The sequence below is a fragment of the Etheostoma cragini genome, chromosome 5, assembly GCF_013103735.1.
Source record: "Etheostoma cragini isolate CJK2018 chromosome 5, CSU_Ecrag_1.0, whole genome shotgun sequence".
Taxonomy (NCBI): Eukaryota; Metazoa; Chordata; class Actinopteri; order Perciformes; family Percidae; genus Etheostoma; species Etheostoma cragini.
Window position 1 is genome coordinate 7,721,961 of NC_048411.1, and position 20,231 is coordinate 7,742,191.

Here is a 20,231-nt window from a genome sequence, read left to right on the forward strand (position 1 = left end):
AACATAGGTATCTTCCTCCAGTATGCGTCTCTCTTCTTTGAAGCGACTGAATAGAGGTAGGTTAGCAGTCTCTCGCATGGCAACTTGGGCTATGCAACCAGCAGGTTTGTCCCTGATGTTGACTCTCGTTACAGCATAATGTTCTATTTCAGCATCTTCACTGTCACGCCACAGGAATCTATGCAGGTGGACCTCTCGAACTTCTAGCCAGACAGAGTTATACATCTTGCGGATGTCACCAAGGACGGCGTGGACACCAGTTCGGAACCTCAGCAGGACAGCTCTGATCGGGTTAAGAACATCAGGACCTTTGATGAGGATGTCATTCAGACTGAGACTTCTGTACTTTTGGCTGCTGTTCCACACTAGTCTGACAGGAGTAGAGACGGAGTGTGGATTTGGCGCGATGAGATGGCTTATGTACCATACTGGCCCAGGCCAACTTTGCAGAATGTCTCTGGACAGCTTTACTGCCGCTCCGCGGTCCACCATCTCATGGACTTGTGCTGTGTAGGCTGCTTTCCATCCAGGGTCTTTCGACAGCTTCTTCTCCGTTCTGAGGAATGTTGCTTCTACTGCTTTCTTGTTGTTTGGCAGGGTTGCTGGATCTTCTGCCCATGGATACTTAGCATGCCAGTGTGGTCTAGTGCTGTGGTCATCCCCAGTTGTGTATGTTAGGCCATTTCTCACAATCTCCAGCTCCCTTTCTTCTGCGAGCGTCATTTCTTTACCCCCTGGCTGGCAGTTCCCACAACAACAGCCCCCACATCTTGGTTGGCAGGCGGCACCAATGCTGTCCCACCTCCACCACTTCAGAAAGTCTTGGTTGCTGGTGGCTGTACTAGACTGGGTCTTGAGGTTGTCGGGATACTTGCAGGAAGCTGGGTCTATAGTGAATTCTCGATACTTGACTGCTGCGGTTCTCATAGATCTTGCAAAATGGGTCTTTGATGTATGAGCCGTCAGGGTAACTTCTTCGAAGAGGTCTGGATGTGTGCCCCCAACTGTCTTGCCGAGTGGACCGTCCCAGAGCACCAGGTCACCAACAGAACAGACCTTTTGAGGCACTAGCTGGCCTTCTTTATGGCTGATCAAAAGCTGGATTACTCTGGGTCTGATGAATTCTTTGAGGGGAACATAAGGGAATATCTTCTGCAGTTTGGTAGGTGGAACATGTCTGTGCACCTCTGCAATTTTGTCTAGTCCATAGCAGACCAGTTGGTGAGACTTTAGGGTCCCTCTAGGGGTGCTGATGCGAATCTTGAGGAGGTAGCGCTTGGTTGCAACAGACACCTTCATTCCTCCGACACCATGGACAACCAGTGTGACATCTTCACTACGGAGGTTCAGCTTGCTTGCTTGCGGCAATTTATAAATGTTGGGACTGACTATGTCATTTTCATTGTCAATTATCAATTGTGTACACGTTGATAACGCGGTATTTTTTACCTCTATAATAAAAATCAATCATGAGTAGTCTATCTGGTATTATATCTCTTTTGCGTATTACAACAACCTCACTGGTTTTAAAGAATATCCCAACACCATTGGCTCTGCTCTCTCCAATAGATACTACACTCTGCCCTTTGCTCCAAAACGAGATCTCGCGAGATTAAAACCCTTACAATCAATTGCATTTTCTTTTGTGGGGGAGGCTGGTGAAAATAATTTGGACAACAGGTAGGAATGTTTCTGTATACAACAGGTATGACTGAATGCTAGATGCTTGTCATTCAACAAAACAAGTCACATGTGAATGGGGGACAAATTGTCTGCAGAAACTGGTTTTGTTCAGTGAAGGAGGGAGACATGAGCAATGGTCTAGAGACATCAAGGCTAATGGCCGGCCATATAAACGCAAATCTTTTCAGTTTTAAGATGCTTTAACTGTAAGGCACTTGTAAAAACACTGGTTAGAGTACAGTTTTGGCACAGCTTAGAGGTGTAGCAACTGCTTTTGCTGTGAGTTAACTGGATTATTTTGCTTGGTGTTTGTGAAAGGTAATACAGTTATGTTACAAAATTTATGTTTTTTGTTTCAGGTTGTACCTGCAGCCACAATGGAAGACAGCCAAGGGAAACTAATGTACAGACGTCTGTTCCCAAAGGCCAAAAGGGGAGGTTACACCGTCAAACAAGTGAAGACAGAGCCAAACAAAAAAATTGCATCGTATAGGCATTAAAAATAACTTTTCACACACTACAAAACAACAAATCTGAATGTAGGTGCTAAAAATGACTTTTCACAAACAGGCCTTCCACGTACGATGCTGTTGCTGAACATGTGTCACTGTTCAGTCGAGGTGGGTCTGAACCAGACATACTGCCCTGAAGCATCCAGAAACTCCCTCCGTATATGCAGCACAACACAAAAGGGGATCACAACATGGACACTTCTACCAAGAAAACCCCAGTACCAGCTCACAAAAGTCCTATAAGCCATGTGTCTGCATTGCCTGCAAAGAGAACAGGGTGGACAATCACATTTTTTATCTTTTAGATTTCAGATAATTGTTTTGAAACTAAATAAAGTTTTTCATGTTGTTGTCTTGATAATATTGTGTTTTTGTAATAATGCTGAACCAATAATCAATGGGTATTGTTACAGAACTGCTAAAAGTGGTATCAAATTGGCCTCACCTTTCCATCCCTCTGATTCTCAACTGGCCATAGTCAACTCTGTAAATATTCATTGCATTTAGCAAAGAATATATATTGAGGCACACCAGATGAAGGCCAGGATGGTGAGTCATACAGGTTCTCCTCAGGAATCTGGGTCATTCTTTTCATGACCTGGAAAAACAAACATAATGAGCTTGTTGTCATTTCATAATATTGAATGAGCAGAAAGCATAAAGTAGCTTGAGTTAATGTATCTAGTTTTAGTTACCTGAGGTATTTAGTGGCAACATATATTTTCTCTCTCCCGGGGCATTTGTGCACAGTTTCCTGAAGAACACCTGCCAAGGTAAGATGGATGCACCGTAGTTGTAATTTTACATATTGCTACATGTTATTAAGGTACTAATCTCAAAGTCAGATGTATTAATCACAAGTATAGTAGTTCCAAGATAACACTTGACCTACTGACACAGGTGAGAGTAGTAATAATACTTTAGACGTAGCATACAAACAGAAATAGTAGTCTCATGTCCAGCTAAATGGACGTCCTGTTGTAAGATAACATATTACTACTACGTGTTAAATAATGTACGTAACGTTGTTGTGAGCAGTTCTATGAACTGGCCACTAACTTTTCAGCCAACTGGACATCTTGACTGAAACTGCGAGCGTACAAGTTGTAAAATATTTGTCCGTGTGCAGATTAATAACTTATGTAGCTTACGATACTAAAAACAAGCCTAATACAAAGTTATTCTTAGGCTACAACACTGAAGTGTGAGTATTACACAAGTATGGCTAATGTTGGGCTATGTGTTAAAAATGCAAGTAAATGCTAAATGACCAAACTTACTAGTCTGAAGGAGCCATTTCCAATATTCTGGCAGGTTGCTCCTCTACATCAGATCCTTCCTCTCATTCAGGCTCAAACAGATACCGTTCAACAGCTAAAGTCTCCATGCTATCGCCACCTTGGATGTTTTAGTGAGTGTTGTTGGTCCTGTTGCACACCAACCAATCAGCGCACAGCTTATTTAAATATTCATGAGCAGACCATATAAGGCAGAACACCTCATCAACATCAAAAGCAACATTTTCAGCCCAACAAATGTTACATACCCTATCAGGAGACATTAAGGAGCAGCGTGATATACTCTATACAACCATTCTATCACCCCCAGCAGACAAAGGTGAGTTGTTTTAAGCCAAGAGATGGGGCTGTAAATTGGAACAAGAGGACCATGATTTAGCAGTGTGTTTGGCGATTTTTTCTGTAATTCTAAGCCAATAATGTGTGTATTTTAGTTGCGTCGAAAAGGATGGCAAGATAGTGGTATTTTTAGTGGTTCTTACCGTGATTGTAAGGTAAGAAAGTTTGTCTGCCTGGCTGGTGGAGAGCATGGCGAGGTTGTGGGGTTTTTAGCAGTTCCAACAGTAATTCTGAGCCGGAGAAGTGTGCCTGTCAGTTTGGGACAGAGCTCTGTGTGAGCACAGGCTTTTACGACACTTATTAGCCAGCATCTAACATTAGCTACCCGACTGTGCTGTGGACAAATGTCTGGCTTTGTGAGACAAGAGCCTAGCAATATTGTTGGATGCTGCGGTCTCAGCCTGCCTGATCCCAAGTCTGGGAAGAGGGGGCAATGGCTGATGGCTCTCTCTAGTATTTTGAATTTGGTCTGCAGTAACGATGTTAAACACTAGCTGTCAGTATTACATATTGTAACTTTTTTTATTTTTAAATATTGTAACTTTTAGGTTACAGATAGCCAAGCTTTATTACGATGTTTACATTTATTATATGACAGGTACTATACAAAATAAATATTATCTTTAAATATAATGGTAATTTTACAATTACCTTCAATCAGCAATCATCAGAGAGTAAACAACCAGGATTATATCATCTGCTCATCCTCGTATCATCACTTAAATCCTTTGATGTATACAATTAATTAAAGCAAAAAAAATACTGTTTCTGTCAGTTTCAAAAGGTGAATGAAAATGGGTTGGATGGGTTTATCCTTTATTATACACTTACAATTCTCTCACTGAGAGTCCTTGCTGCTTGTGTTTTCCCACAGGGAGTATCTACAACATCCCTTCACTTCTCACAGTGTTTTGTTAGTTACCAGAAGACATCTGAGCCGACACCAGTGTGCAGAGAAGAATAAAGCTGTGCTGTGGCTGGGGATGATAGTTAGATCCAGCTATCAATATTAACCCCTTTAGCTTTTTTGTCAGAAATGTTCTCGTCACCACTACAGGAACGTAGACACTGGTTGCCTGGGCGATACCGAGTACAGACACCAGTGTGTTTAAAAAAAAAAAAATGCATGACTGTGATATTATCATCATTGTGGTAAGGCCTGGCTCAGATTTAACACTTTGTAAAACATGAATTAATACAGCAAATGGAAGCCATTTATTTTTAAATAGAACAGTATAAACATTTAAAGTGCAGCCACAATATTGTAAAATGCATCACTCACACTTCTCTGTGACAGTAGTCCTTCATGCACCCCCAGTTGGAGAGTGTGTGTGGAGCACCGCAAACTTAGTACATCCATCTCGTCCTTGGCTTTCTTCTCGTTGCTAGCGTTGTCGCGCAAAACAACATGAACGTTGGACTTTGGGATTTTCCACTTTACTAGCATCCCCTCAATTGCTTCGGCAATTAATGTGCCAGTAAGTGACCCTTGGAAATCGGTGGCGTGAAGCACGAGGGGTACATTTTTCCTCTCTGTCCACCCACTTAACGTTGACGGTGTAGGACATGGGCCACACGTCGGAGCGCCAAATGTCCGTGGTAAAGCTGACTGCATGCACGTCTTTCAGCACACACGAAACGTGTTCCCTAACTGTCTCGTATAATTTGGGTAGCGCAGTTTCAGAGATATATTTACAACCTGGCAAACTGCATGTCGCTGTCATACCAGTGGGAACATCCACTGTAAAGTACTGCCAAACTGCCAACATGATGCGCTAACGTTAGCTTGTTTTAAGGAGGCGTTAGGTTATCAATTCTTCTTCGCCCCTCTAAAACAGCAGCGCAACTATTTTAAGAGCGGCGAAGAAGAACTGTGTCACAGTTAACGGAGCTAACCAGTTAATAGATTCCCATTTCTAATAGTTTATGTGGTATCGGATCGGTACCTGGACTGCAGTACTCGCCGATACCGATGCCAGCATTTTCGGCAGTATCGGAGGCATTTCCGATACTGGTATCGGAATCGGAACATCTCTACTTATTAATATCATATAAGTCAAGTTTATTCATACTTCTACTTGCACAATCTATTAGGGCTGCACAATTAATAGAATTTTAATCGCGATCACGATTTTGACTTCCCACAATCAAATTTGCGTGATCGAGCGATTATTTTTTTGAAAGCGTCATTTCATAGAACGCTCCGGGTTTTTTGCAAAGCCAATCTACCGCTACTACCGTCAGATCCTGAGCCAGTCAGAGTAGTTCACTGCACCCCGTGCATTTTAGTTTCAAGATGTAGACAGTCCCAGAAGACAGAGTAGCGTGAGGAAAACTCAACAGATAGCAGTCGGTAATACATTGGTCTTGAGGTTTACCAGTTTACCAGTAAACGCAACATATTGTTCCGTGTGTGTTGACCACAGCAGCAGTGACCACCCCACTAACACAGAACGTTTAGGGAACGTTAGGGAACGTTTTTGGTTCTCTAAAGGTTAGTTCGAACCAAACCAAAAACTAACGTTTAGGGAACGTTTCCTCCTGGTTATAACGTTCCCTAAACGTTAAGAAAACCAACCAACCGTAACGTTCCCCTGCGGTTGCACCGTACCTTCACACAACGTTCCCGCTTGGTTATTTTTGGCTGCTTTTGGTTGTTCTGAGTATTTGAATTAGCACAAAGGTTTGCTGTCACTCGATTTAAATTCACCCAAAAAATATTGTACTTATACAATCTAAGTGAAATATACTGCATAGCAAGATCTATTCATTTTAAGGCTGATATCAATTTAGCTTGAAACAGTACGTTTGTCCTTGAATTTTTTTTATAACTGTATTAGTTAAAATACTTAAAAAACAAGAATCTATCAATAGAACGATTTTCACAACTAAGAAAATTCCCTTCTTTAATTTAGTTTGCAAACCGAATTGTTCCACCCCCTACCCAGTAGGGGAGCCTCTGCTCTGAGGCGACCGATTCCGCGTTAAGCGAAGAAGACAAAACCACGCTCAGACCGACCATGCTGCACGACTTGGAAAGCTCACGAAAAGGTAAACGAAGTACTTTACAGTTTAATGATGTTGTGTTGTAATGGGAGGGTTTGTGGTTTAACATTTAACTATTTCCCTCGTACGGCTTTGTTATATTCCGGTTCGGATCAGGTTGACCAAAAATAAAAGTTTGGCTGAAGTAAACAACTTACTTTAGCTTATGTTTTCTACGTCGTCCGCCATCTTGCTAGCTATGCTAGTCATGCAGTGAGCTGCTCCAAATCTTTTCTTTTTAGTAAACTGTTTGTACACAAACCATGTTCTCAATGCTGAGTTCATGTGTTGAGCCCCAGGCGAGACTTGGAGTAAAGTCTCATGCTGTATCGAGTCTTCTTAGTGTTTTAAAAATGTTGATTTGGATGCTATCATAGAAGGCCCCTAGCCCTCCCATTCAAAAAGGCGAGGCCGGAGTTGGGCTTTAGATGGAGTGATTACGTCTTTCACTTTGCTTGCTGCTTTGCACGACGTGTCTGCGTTGTCGCATTGTATGTTTTGTGTCATCGTTTTAACATGCTTGCGTTTTTGTTACAAATAAGGTCATTTTTTCCGGTCCTTTTTTTTTAATTAGTTGTAGTGTACAGTACATAAGTAAAGCCAGTACAATCAAAGTCCTTTTTAGGCAGGTGGACCTGCGGCCATCTTGCAGTTCAGGCAGTTATCAGCAAGCTGAGTGAGGGATACAGCAAGGGATGTAATATGTGTATGCTACACAGCTGCAGTACTGGCTTTACCGATTGTCTAAACGTAACAGCATAGGTTCATCTTTTGCAATGGCATGTGCAAGAAACCTACTACAAATGAACTGACCAATATTCATATCTTTATTTATTTTTTTAGATGAGTCAACGCCACACAGGAACCCAGCCTGTACAATGGCTTTGAATTTTCCCATTAAATACAATTGCATGACAAGGAACTTAAGAGAAACTTTAACTTTTTTGTTGTTCTTAACAGCAGAACATCATCACAAAAACAGGGCGGTGGCTCAGCCATGGAGACGCAAATGAGAGGTAAGAAGACTCAATTAAGTTGTTCACATAGTAGATAACGTATAACAACAAAACTAACAGCATTTTGTTTTTTTATAGTATATGTTGGTGGCTGATGGACACGTCCAGCATCGAGACAGAAGAGGAAGCAAGTGTCCAAAAAAGGCAGCGCCGATGCCCAAGGAGGTTCATGACAGATTCTTCAAGCAATGGTAAGACCTTAATTATAGACTACATTTTTTCACATATTTCAAATTACATATTTTGCAATCAGTACAAATAATATGGTCTCTGTATTACAGAAGAATCTGTTGCACGACCAGATACACTGTCCAGGACGGAGCATGCGTCTGGAGGCCCTGTCTGGAAGTTAAAATGTATGCATGCACACAAGAAACCAGTCATATTTCTTAACATGGAACCACTGACAGTCAACATGTTGCATATCATGTGATTGTTCTGATGTTTGTCTCTTCCTGTCTTTTTTCAGCTCAGCAGATAACACTTTCTCCACCACCTGCATGTAAGTTTTTTTTATATATATATATTTTGTCTAATTGTCTAATATAACAGAATAGGTTCATATTTTGTAATGGCATGTGCAGGCAACCATCAACTTCATTTTATATAATAATCATATGTAATTTATTTGTATATGTATCAACGCCATGCAGGAAACCAGCTGGTTGCCCAGAGCAGGATGAGTCTTTAGTGACCCTACCACGGGCTGCCACTTCATCTTGGGACCTAGGCTGACAAGAGGTTTTAATTTGACTTATAACTTATCTTCATTTTGAGTTCTACTCTAGCGGCCTGCCAGAAAAACTTCCCTGCACTGACTGCTGCAGAAGCGGAGGATTTGATTGGGTAAATTCTGAAAGTGGCCCCACACAGACGGTAAATTGAAGTTCTTCTGCGTCAAGTTCATCAAAAAAAAATCTTTTGTTAATGTGTTCATACTTAGTATTACATGTCTAACTTTTGTTTATTTCTTTATAGGCCAGCTGAGAAGGACTGAGGCGTGAACCCATGGAGCCCCTTTTTAATTTTTACAACAACACATTAACATATATTGGTGATAACCCCAACCGGTCGTCAGACACCGCCTACCAAGAGCCTGGGTCTGACCGAGGTTTCTGCCTAAAAGGAAGTTTTTCCTCGCCACTGTCGCACTGTTGCTTGCTCTGGAGGAGACTACTAGAACTGTTGGGTCCTTGTAAATTCTGGAGTGTGGTCTATCTGTATAGTGTCTTGAGATAACTCTTGTTATGAATTGATACTATAAATAAAATTGAATTGAATTGAATATATTTTTTTAGTGACTTATTTTGCACACACTTTTCAAACACATCTTTATGCATCTTGCACTACACCCTTATCTTGTTTTGTATTTTTTTCAGTTGTTTGAATATTAAAGTCTTGAAGTGCTATCAAGTTTGCCTGTTCATTCATTCCTACTAATATAACTTTTGTATGTGTGTATATATACCGTACATACACACAAATGGTACGGGTGTTGGTTTGTTTTAAAGGTTAGGGGAATCTAACCTTTTCTTAACGTTCTGGGAACGTTCGTTTATGGTTACAGCGAACGCTCCCTGAAGGTTTTTTTTGGTTGTAGTTTGGTTGTCTGTAGGTTAATTGGAAGGTTTTCTTAACGTTCTGGGAACGTTTGTTTATGGTTACAGCGAACGTTCCTCTAACGTTAAGAGACCGTTCCGTAACGTTTGCTGAGGGTTGCAACGCTAAAGGAACGTTCCCCTAACGTTCTTTAAAGGTTGCAACGTTAAGGGAACGTTCTCCTAACGTTCGCTAAAGGTTGCAACGTTTTCGGAACGTTTGCCTAACGTTCTCTAAAGGTTGTAACTTTTAGAGAACGTTAGGGGAACGTTCCGAGAACGTTCGCTGTAACCAAAAACGAACGTTCCGGGAACGTTAAGAAAACTTTCCAATTAACCTACAGACAACCAAACTACAACCAAAAAAAACTTTCAGGGAACGTTCCCACAACCAAAAACGAACGTTTCCAGAACGTTCTGGGAACCAAAAATTGTTAGCTGGGCAGTGCTAGTCGGTGCTAGTAACGTCTGTTAGCTGTTAGCTCCTCTAGGACGCACCGGTGCTTATGTCCTCGCATCTGCTGCAATGCTGTTTATATGAATATGATTTAATTTTGCGTTATATGACCAATTTTGTCTGTAAAGCCGAGCCTGTGTTGGATCTTTCTACGCTCTCTCATCTTACTCTCCGCGCCCCGCCACACAGCGGCCGCCAGTCCACACTTCTGACATTTGTCTACAGTTTTAACTGTTATTAACACAGCTGTATTTTGTTAAGCATGAGAGGCAAACCTGTATTTGTACCAGTGTTTCCGCGGGTAACTCTGCTATCGCGGCCGCTACGACGAAGAACACATAAGAAGTTATTGAATGCAACTAACTTCAATTTGTAGAGTAACAGTGTGAGACGGAGCTGCTGGACGTGGGCCAGAGATGTGACCCATGGCTAGAATATCATAGTTAATAAAAATGCAGCGCGCGTGCTGGACCCGTTCATAATAAGTCAGCCATCTCTCTGTGAGTACGTCCATCACACTCCCTCTCGCAGTTATAAACAGCCTATGTGATTATAACATTTGTGGACTGATTAAAATCAACAAATAATCGTGAGAATAATCGCGATCAAAATTTTGATCAAATTAATCGTGATTATCATTTTGGCCATAATCGTGCAGCCCTACAATCTATAACTTCTCTTTTTTCTACAGTTCCAAAAAAGATTGAGTTCGGGTTTCTTTCCACATGGTCCTTCCCAGAGTATTTCATCCCTGTGCTTTTGATATCTTTAGCCAGTTTATGGCCCACATTAACAAAGAAATTGTTAAATCTATCAACGATGTAATTCATATTTGTATCTTGTCATTGTCCATGACATGTTCTGGATAATTTTAATTAGTTTTTTCTTTTCTAATACGTTAATTTATAGTATTCCATATTCCTTTCACATAATTTGTTATTCTCTAGAATTATATTATAATAATCCTTCTTCCATACCCTCATTATATTAGTTTATATTTCTTATACTTAAACTCTGCTTCTTTCCTGCTTCTGCTTCTTAGTAGTATTCTTTTTTTACAGGCATTTTGAAGTCCCTAGGACATCCAGTCTTCTTTTTAAATTATTTCTTTTTATTGCTATCTTGTTTTAGTGCACAGTTTTTATTGTAGGAAGTTTAAAATATAAAAGAAGGGGCGCCTGGTTAGCTCACCTGGTAGAGCATGCATCCATTTATAGAGGCTCAGTCCTCTACGCAGTGGCAGCGGGTTTGATTCCAACCTGCGGCCCTTTGCTGCATGTCTTTCCCCTTTCATTTCTAAGCTGTCCTGTCAAAAATAAAGACCTAAAATGCCAAATAATTATCTTAAAAACAAAATATGAGTGAGTTCAGCTCATTAAAATGTGGGCAAAAACAAGAGTGTTGTATTTATAACACAACAATTAACAAACTTATGGGAAGAAGACACACTTCCAAGAAAGTGAAGGTAATTGACTGGGAGGTCATTTACCTTAATTTAAAAATACAAATGTTCACTTAATTGACCTTAAATCAAGACACTACACTGAGGGCATCTAACAGACCTGCTCCCTCATATGTTTCCTCAAGCTGTCTCCCTAAGCAAAAGAAGCAGCTAGATTATATACACCTGCAGTTTACCCTGCTAGATCATATAGACCTGCAGCTTGCACCTCTAATTGGAACATTCCTACACCGTACAATGCAGGGGTGGCTAAGGTGAGTAGACACTCAAGGCTTAACACAGCCAAAATTCCTCTAGCTATAAAGCTAGACATTCATGGAATATTATATATATGGCAGCCATGCGCTCCGTCACAGATCCTGGGGCTCATTGCTGTGCCATTCATCCATGACCATCACCTCTTGTTGCAGCATGATAATGCACGGCCCCATGTTGCAATGAGCTGTACATAATTCTTGGAAGCTGAAAACATCCCAGTTCTTGCATGGCCAGCACATTCACAAGACATGTCACCTTTTGAGCATGTTTGGGGTGCTCTGAATCAGCGTGTACAACAGCGTGTCCCAAGTTGTTTGTTTTTACTGACTGGTTTTCTGGTGTTTTTAGCTGAAGATTATTCACAACACTTGTCCCTAGAAGGGCTTTTGGTTAAAAATAAAAATACAGATTAAGATCATTAAAAATACAAATAAGATATAGCCGAAATAAAATAGAATAAAATAAAAAAGTAAAGAAAGTATACAGAGAGAGAGAGAGCACAGTGTGAAAACTAAATATGAGAGCAATATTGTTCCTGAATTAGCCACAATTTTGTATGATTATTAATTGAGATACACTCCATTAAATCACAATTTATACACCTTAATTGAATACAGACCTCTGCTGTTAAAATGAATGAAAGTAATGCCGTATTTATGTTTAATATTATTGATGAATTGTTGCCCTTTGTAATAACCACAGTCAGTATTTATGTTATTGTAAAAGTTATATTCAGGATCAATATTCTGTTCAATGTCCAGCATACTTTTGACGGCGTAAGAACATCCAGTATAACAAACAATGGAAGAGTAAAATAACATGAAAAATGAGCTACATGTCCAGACTCCTCCTCCTTATGTCTCAATTAGAGCCAATCAGAGCTCAATTAGAACCAATAGGGAGTTGGGTTGGGAATTGAAGGGTTGCTGGTTCAAGTCCTAATACGGACCAAAGTATGGTGGTAGACTGGTAGCTGGAGAGGTGCCAGTTCACCTCCTGGGCACTGCCAAGGTGCTCTTGAGCAAGGCACCAAACCCCCAATTGCTCAGGGCGCCTTTCTATGTTTAGCCCCTTCACTCTGGCATCTCTCAGCTAGTGCATGTATAGGTTCTGAGCATGTGTGTGTAATTCAGGCCTTTGTGTAATGTGTGTAATAACAACATTGTGATTTCCCCTTGCGGGATTAATTAAGTATGCATTATTATTATTATACACAAACAGATATGAATGGGAAAAAACTTTGATACAGTTAACTCTTCCAGGATCTGGTGGCTTTTTGCAGGTGTAGAAACTCACACTGTTTTTGTAAAGTACTCTTCTTCCATCTAGGGCTTTTTTGTTTTTTGTGATTAAAGCTATTGTGCGTAGTTTATGTCCCCCCTATGAGGAATTTTAAGTAATGGCAACCAAACTGTCGGCGCATCCATAAGATACAAGCCTTCCATGTTAGGGCACAGACCCCAGCCCTTTTCCATACAGTTTATATTAGCCAAGGGGAACACAGAGGATTAAAAAAACATGATCATGTTGGACTCTTCAGAAAAAGTAATTATCTTCACTCGAGTTTCTGCCCGCGAAAATTGCCCGACGACACAATCTTCTGAACATATTCCTACTGAGAAATCCAGAGAGAGGTGTGTGGAGCCAATAGTCTTAATTAGCTTTGTAGCAACTTATTTGTCAATGGCTTAAATGTGATGGAAGATTACGAACACAGTTCGTTCCCAATGGTGAAATAAGTTAGTGTTATTACATTTTAAATCAATTATTTTATTTTGACCAAAGAAATTACCATATGGCCTTAGGTTGGCAAATTCACCCAAAATATGGGAGTTATTTCACACTTGATACCATGTAGCGTATCTTTTTTAAAATAATTTAAAACTGTGGTCAGGGCATAAAATTAGTGATTTGTTAATCTTTCCCACAATGCCATAGCTGTAAGTGCTGAAAAAATAAGAGTTTGCATTTGGAGAATTGTAACCAGCTAATTCCCAGCTATTTACTATTTTTTTTAAAGAATTTAAATTATTTAAAAAGAGGCATATATATTTAATACATTTGATTTTATATTTAATGAAATGATTCTGTAAGGTATAGTACTTTTTGCTATAAAACTAGTTTAACAGTAATATGGGGCATGTGTTCTTGTAATGACCCTTGCTGCACTATGAATAATGCCACCACTGCCATCAAACTGTACACCTCATTCATACACAAAGTGGCCTGCCCTTGGAGACTACAACAGCAGTGCGTAATCTATGCAAAGCTTTACAACTGCATGATGGAAAGCAGAATGCACTGGGACAATATGCTGCCCTGTTTTTCACACACAGTATAGACCACACAGATATTTTGTTTCTCAGGAGAAGTAGCTGCACTCATTTCATTTCCAGAACATAAGACAAAAAAAGAGCTAAAACCACACCAAACTATTGCTATCCTTGCATTTATTAAAATAATGTACCATTCGTCCTGAACAGAGTTGAAATTAAACTATTTTCTATAAATTATAACTATGTCAAGCACTAACTGTTATAAATCGTTGGGGAGTATTATTTTAACTGACACTAATGCTAGCTAATGCTTCATGTCTCAATAACATGTCAGAATCAAAATCGACTGGCTACATCATTGCAGCTCTGGAGAGCTGGCCTGCTGTGGGAGTTTTCCATTCTGACTGACTGTTGAGACAGTGTAGTAAGATGTATTGCAGCTACAGATGTGGATGAACTAACTGACACTGTAACATCTTACATCACTACAAGCGTTTGCACATACAATACTAATGTTAGCTTCAGTTTAGTGAGCATTGTAAGTTACTTTAATGTAGGATAACTGGTAGGTTAGCTCAATAAGTTTTCCAAGTAGCTTGCCTAACATTTACAAAAATCTAAAGGGGTGCCCTGTAGTCTGATTGGCCCCCTGTGTGTGCCCCCCCAATTGTCATTTGCTCTTAGTGATATCAATTGTGTTAAGCTGGGTAAGAACTTGAACATTGTATTTTGGAGCCAGCCTTACTGAGCTTGAGCTGAAGTTGTCGCTTGCTCTGTGGCTAAACCTTTTTTGTATTAGTCCATGGGCTAAACCTAAACCTGGGCTGCAGCTGCTGCTCTGTATGTTTAGGCTGCTTGCTAGTGGCTTGCTCATATTATTTGTGAACTTCCGGATGGTGGTTGTTGATATGAATTATCAAACTGGCGTTAATCGCACATCCAAAGATTGTGTGGCATTAACAGGGAATTTGCTTTAACTCGTCATTATCGCGTTTATTTTGACAGCCGTAGTATTTATTTATTTATTGAATTACCAGAAAACATGCTAGGCGTCAATTACAGTGAGGAAAATAAGTATTTGAACACCTTGAAATTTTGCAAGTTATCCCACTTAGAAATCATGGAGGGTTCTGAAATTGTCATTGTAGGTGCTGTGACATTTTCTAAAAAAAAAAATCAAAAAAATCCCGAAATCACAATGTATGAATTTTTAACTATTTATTTGTATGATACAGCTGCAAATAAGTGTTTGAACACCTGTCTATCAGCTACAGCTCCGACCCTCAAAGACCTGTTAGTCTGCCTTCAAAATATCCACCTCCACTCCATTTATTATCCTAAATTAGATGCACCTGTTTGAGGTCATTAGCTGCATAAAGACACCTGTCCACCCCAAACAATCTGTAAGAATCCAACTACTAACATGGCCAAGACCAAAGAGCTGTCCAAAGACACCAGAGAAAAAATTGTACACCTCCACAAGGCTGGAACGGGCTATGGGGAAACTGCCAGCTTGGTGAAAAAAGGTCCACTGTTGGAGCAATCATTAGAAAATGGAAGAAGCTAAACATGACTGTCAGCCTCCCTTGGACTGGGGCTCCATGCTAGATCCCAACTCGTGGGGCCTCAATGACCCTAAGAAAGGGGAGAAATCAGCCCAGAACTACACGGGAGGAGCTGGTCAATGACCTGAAAAGAGCTGGGACCACCGTTTCCAAGGTTACTGTTGGTGATACACTAATACGTCATGGTTTAAAATCATGCATGGCAGGGAAGGTTCCCCTGCTTAAACCAGCACATGTCAAGGCCCGTCTTAAGTTTGCCAATGACCATTTGGATGATCCAGAGGAGTCATAGAAAGGAGTCAGAAAGTCATGTGGTCAGATGAGACCCAAATAGAACTTTTTGGTCATAATTCCATTAACCGTTTTTGGAGGAAGAAGAATGATGAGTAACCTCCCAAGAACACAATCCCTACTGTGAAGCATGGGGGTGGTAGCATCATGCTTTGGGGGTGTTTATCTGCACATGGGACAGGGCGACTGCACTGTATTGATAGGAGAGAATGCCATGTATTGCGAGATTTTGGGGATCAATTTCCTTCCCTCAGTTAGAGCATTGAAGATGGGTTGAGGGTGGGCAACATGACAATGACCCAAAGCACACAGCCAGGAGAACCAAGGAGTGGCTCTGTAAGAAGCATATCAAGGTCTTGGCCTGGCCTAGCCAGTCTCCAGACCTAAACCCAATAGAGAATCTTTGGAGGGAGCTCAAACTCCGTATTTCTCAGCGACAGCCCAGAAACCTGACTGATCTAGAGAAGATCTGTGTGGAGGAGTGAGCCAAAATCCTTTCTGCAGTGTTTGCGAACCTGGTGAAAAACTACAGGAAACGTTTGACCTCTAATTGCAAACAAAGGCTACTGTACCAAATATTAACATTGATTTTCTCAGGTGTTTAAATACTTATTTGCAGCTGTATCATACAAATAAAGAGTTCAAAAAAATCATACATTGTGATTTCTGGATTTTTTTTTTTTAGATTATGTCTCTCACAGTGGACATGCACCTACAATGACAATTTCAGACCCCTCCATGATTTCTAAGTGGGAGAACTTGCAAAATAGCAGGGTGTTAAAATACTTATTTTCTCACTGTATATCCCTATCAAGATATATAATGACCTATAATTAGGGTTGGAACGGTACATGTCTTTGTACTAAACCGAAATGGTACAGGTGTCACGGTTTGGTGCATGAATTTACATGGAAAATACAAGGTATAAAAATAAATACAACTTCTTCTTTTTTTTTTAAATATTTTTTGGGTACTTTTAGGCCTTTAATTTCAAAGGACAGCTGAAGACATGAAAGAGGAGAGAGAGGGAAGGACGTGCAGCAAAGGGCCGTAGGTCGGAGTTGAACCCGCTGCGTTGAGGAGTAAACCTCTATGTGCACCCTCTTTACCAACTGAGCTATCCTAGCCACAAAGTAAATAAAACTTGAGTGCAAATTAATTAACGTAATGTGGAACTAAAGTAATGCGGAACTACTGTTAGATACGCGGGTTCTTCAGGGACACCTAATCTGCAGCCCCCCCCCTTAATTCTGAATGGCGCACTGTATGTAGCCAAGCTCTGCCTATGTATGCAGTTTTAGTGAGTCAGAGATAGCAGCACTAAGGATGAGTATGGTGAGTGGTGGCAAAGAGTTTGAGGACCTGCCGGCCTCTTTAAGATCGCAAGTTTGGGAAAACTTGTGATCTTAAATCAAAAGGCTAACTATATTAGGTTTATCCAGGCAGGGAGCAGCTTTCCGCAGTGAAAAATGGCCGGGAGACGTCGTATTAACCTGGCATCAATCAGGTAATTTAGTTTGTCTTTGCAGAGAACAGAGATGTTGTATTTCAGTTTTATAGATGATGGTCTTATTTTGTTTACAAATTACAGATGGAGTCTGAAGATGATGTGGGGTACTTATTGTTTACTGTTTACATCTTACTTTACACACTTCAGGCTGTTACAGCTAGCTCAGGGGAAAGACTGTAAGACACTGGGTGGTACAGACTGAGACAAATAATTTAAAAAAAAATTCCTTCTGCATTTTTGTCTTGCTTTTCCCTCCATTGTACCGAAATTATACTGAACCGTGATGTCTGAACCAAGGTACAAACCAAATCGTGACTTCCGTGTACCGTTCAACCCCTACCTTTAATGTATGGAATATAGATAGATGTTGGCCATATTGCCCAGCCCAGAATGGAACATTGTTTTCAGAAGCTTTGCCTGTCAGTTAATGATCAGGATGTGTCACCCTCTATCAAAGAATGTATCCCTGTTCCAGTGGAGACTGATGATGGATTTGTGGTGGGCTATCAAGAGGAGTACATTCACTTAAATTTGTGGTTGTTTCATTGATACAACTGATGTTACAGCACTGCTGTTTTCATGCTGAATAAAATAATGGAGGGGTGTGTATGAATCTTAGCATAAATTGTGTAACATTACATGGGGTCGCTAATGTTTCAATTCAGTTTAGGTCAATGACGGAGAGCTCTTCAGCTCTGACAGCAGGAACGTGTTTCTGACGACAACCAGAACACAGCCAACACCTCTGCTATGATAGCTAAGACTATGACATCCCAGTATACCCAAGAACACAGCCTGAAAACATATTGCCCGATCCATTTTGCTGGCACTGAATCCTCAATATATATATATATATATATATATATATATATATATATATATATATAAATAATTATAATTTAAAAATCACCAATATATCTATATCTTTGGAACTTGAGTATTTCCTACAATCAGACTTAGCATTCTGTATTTTAAAGTGCGCAAAATGTTTCTACAAGGACATTTTCATAGCATAGCATTATTGGCTGTGATTAAACCCAGAATCATATTAACCTACTGTATACTGAAGCATTATGGTAGTCCTTTTTCTCATCACGGTAAACACACTATTCACTATTAGTTTCAAGATATTCACAAAATTCAGTACAAAAAAGGCTGGCAACGGGTCTGAATGTAAATGTAATGCCACTCAACCTCATTGTCAGCTCTCAATGATCTTCAACTGTGTTTTGGAATGTACGTATGAAGTATGGATATAAAACAAAATTATTTTTTACATGGATTTGCAGGAAGAACTATTTCACTATTTTCTGACATTTTACGGACTAAACAATTGAATTGATTATTTAAGAATATAACTGGCAGATTTAAAATATATTAATTGTTAGTTGCAGCCTTGCAGCCTTAGATTAATACATCAGTTATTTGTTCAATTCACGGTTAATCGTTTATTCTATAAAGTCACAAAGTACTGAAAATGGAAAGCACAAAGTACAGTCTTTAAAATTAGATATTTTTCCAGTCAGTCACAATCACCAAAGATATTCCGTTTATAATGATATAAAACATTTGAGGAGCTGAAAAGAAGGGTTTTACTAATAAATGAATCGACTAAACCTTTCAACACTAATAAGGCTAGAAGGTACCATAACATTAGAAAAAAATAAACGCAAGACATCTCACCATATGAGTGAACATTAGCACACTTCAGTGAGTTAATATAATCTACCCTATACATAGCACAGCAAAAAAAAAAAACTTATTTTCAACCTCAATTTTAATACATCATTAGATACATTAATTTTAATTTATTTAGCCTCTTTGTTGAAAAATAATAAAAATAATTATAGGCTTCAACTATTTTATAATCAATAATCTGCTGATTATTTTCTCAATTCATTAAATATCTGTTTAAGTTTTAATTAAGTTGCTGTCTTTAAATTACTTGTTTTGTTAGATTTATTATTCTCTGACAATTTCATGTATTGCCAAATCAATACAGTTCTAAATCCTGTAACAAATTCAATCACATTCAAATTTGGCAACATTTTACCTTCAACCTTACTCTACCTTTCTTTCTACTCATTACAAGAGATTAAAAAAAAGTACAATCGTGCATGATAGGTCAGTATTGGTCACTCACTGTGTTGATTACCATTAACAGACTAACCCCACTGAAATACATTGTATAACCATAGGATAACCAATCAGGTGGCATAGACACACTGAAGGTGCCTAAGATTATACAGACACCAAGCCTATAAAATACAGCCATGCCACAGAGGATGAATGAGTACTAAAGTCACTATAAACTCCTGATAAAGCATCACAGAGATACTGTACAATACTTTATTACAGTAAATTATCATTATTTGTGGATGGAGCACCGTGCATATTAGAAACGGTAAGGGTGAAGAGTGGTGTATGACAGTCCTGGAGGCCCATTGCTGCTTCACAACACAAGCCTCTGTATGAATGGCAGAAGGCAGCTGCTTCTTACCTGTCAAGCAGGTGCTCAGCGCCAACAGGGCCGCAAACACCGCAGCCTGGTCGAGCAGCGGGGCCCACATCCTAGGTAGAGCTTCGACAACTGACCGGGGACACGGGGAGCTACCGAAGGAGAAGCAGGAGGAGGAGGAGGAGGCGGCGTCGGCGGCGGACGAGACTCGGTGCTAATCATTCCCCCATCCCCCTGGTGCTGAAGTAAGACGGTACTAGTAAAAATAATAACAACTGTATGGAAACCAAAATAATTTAGGAGAGAATGCAGAAAGCAGTGGTAATTCGGCCCCTTTAGTGTGTTTGCCGCAGGGTGTCTGCTCTCCACCTAGTAGCTACGTGCAACATGGATGCACACCGTTAAACCGTCTCTGATTCTTGTGGTTACTTTTGCTGAGCTACAGCAGAGGCACGTAGGTGTG

General features: G+C 40.0%; 1 protein-coding gene across 4 annotated transcripts in view; it reads right to left on the reverse strand.

Annotated features, from left to right (window-relative positions):
* The window catches only part of npdc1b (neural proliferation, differentiation and control, 1b), a 51,480-nt gene extending 31,249 nt beyond the window's left edge, over positions 1-20,231 (reverse strand). For 3 of the 4 annotated variants that reach the window (XM_034871932.1, XM_034871930.1, XM_034871931.1), the window contains exon 1: positions 19,811-20,229. In XM_034871932.1, coding sequence (XP_034727823.1) covers positions 19,811-19,880 — 70 coding nt within the window. In that variant the 5' untranslated portion in view covers positions 19,881-20,229. Of the gene's footprint in view, positions 1-19,810 lie in introns of all 4 variants that reach the window. The other variant, XM_034871933.1, reaches the window with a different exon arrangement.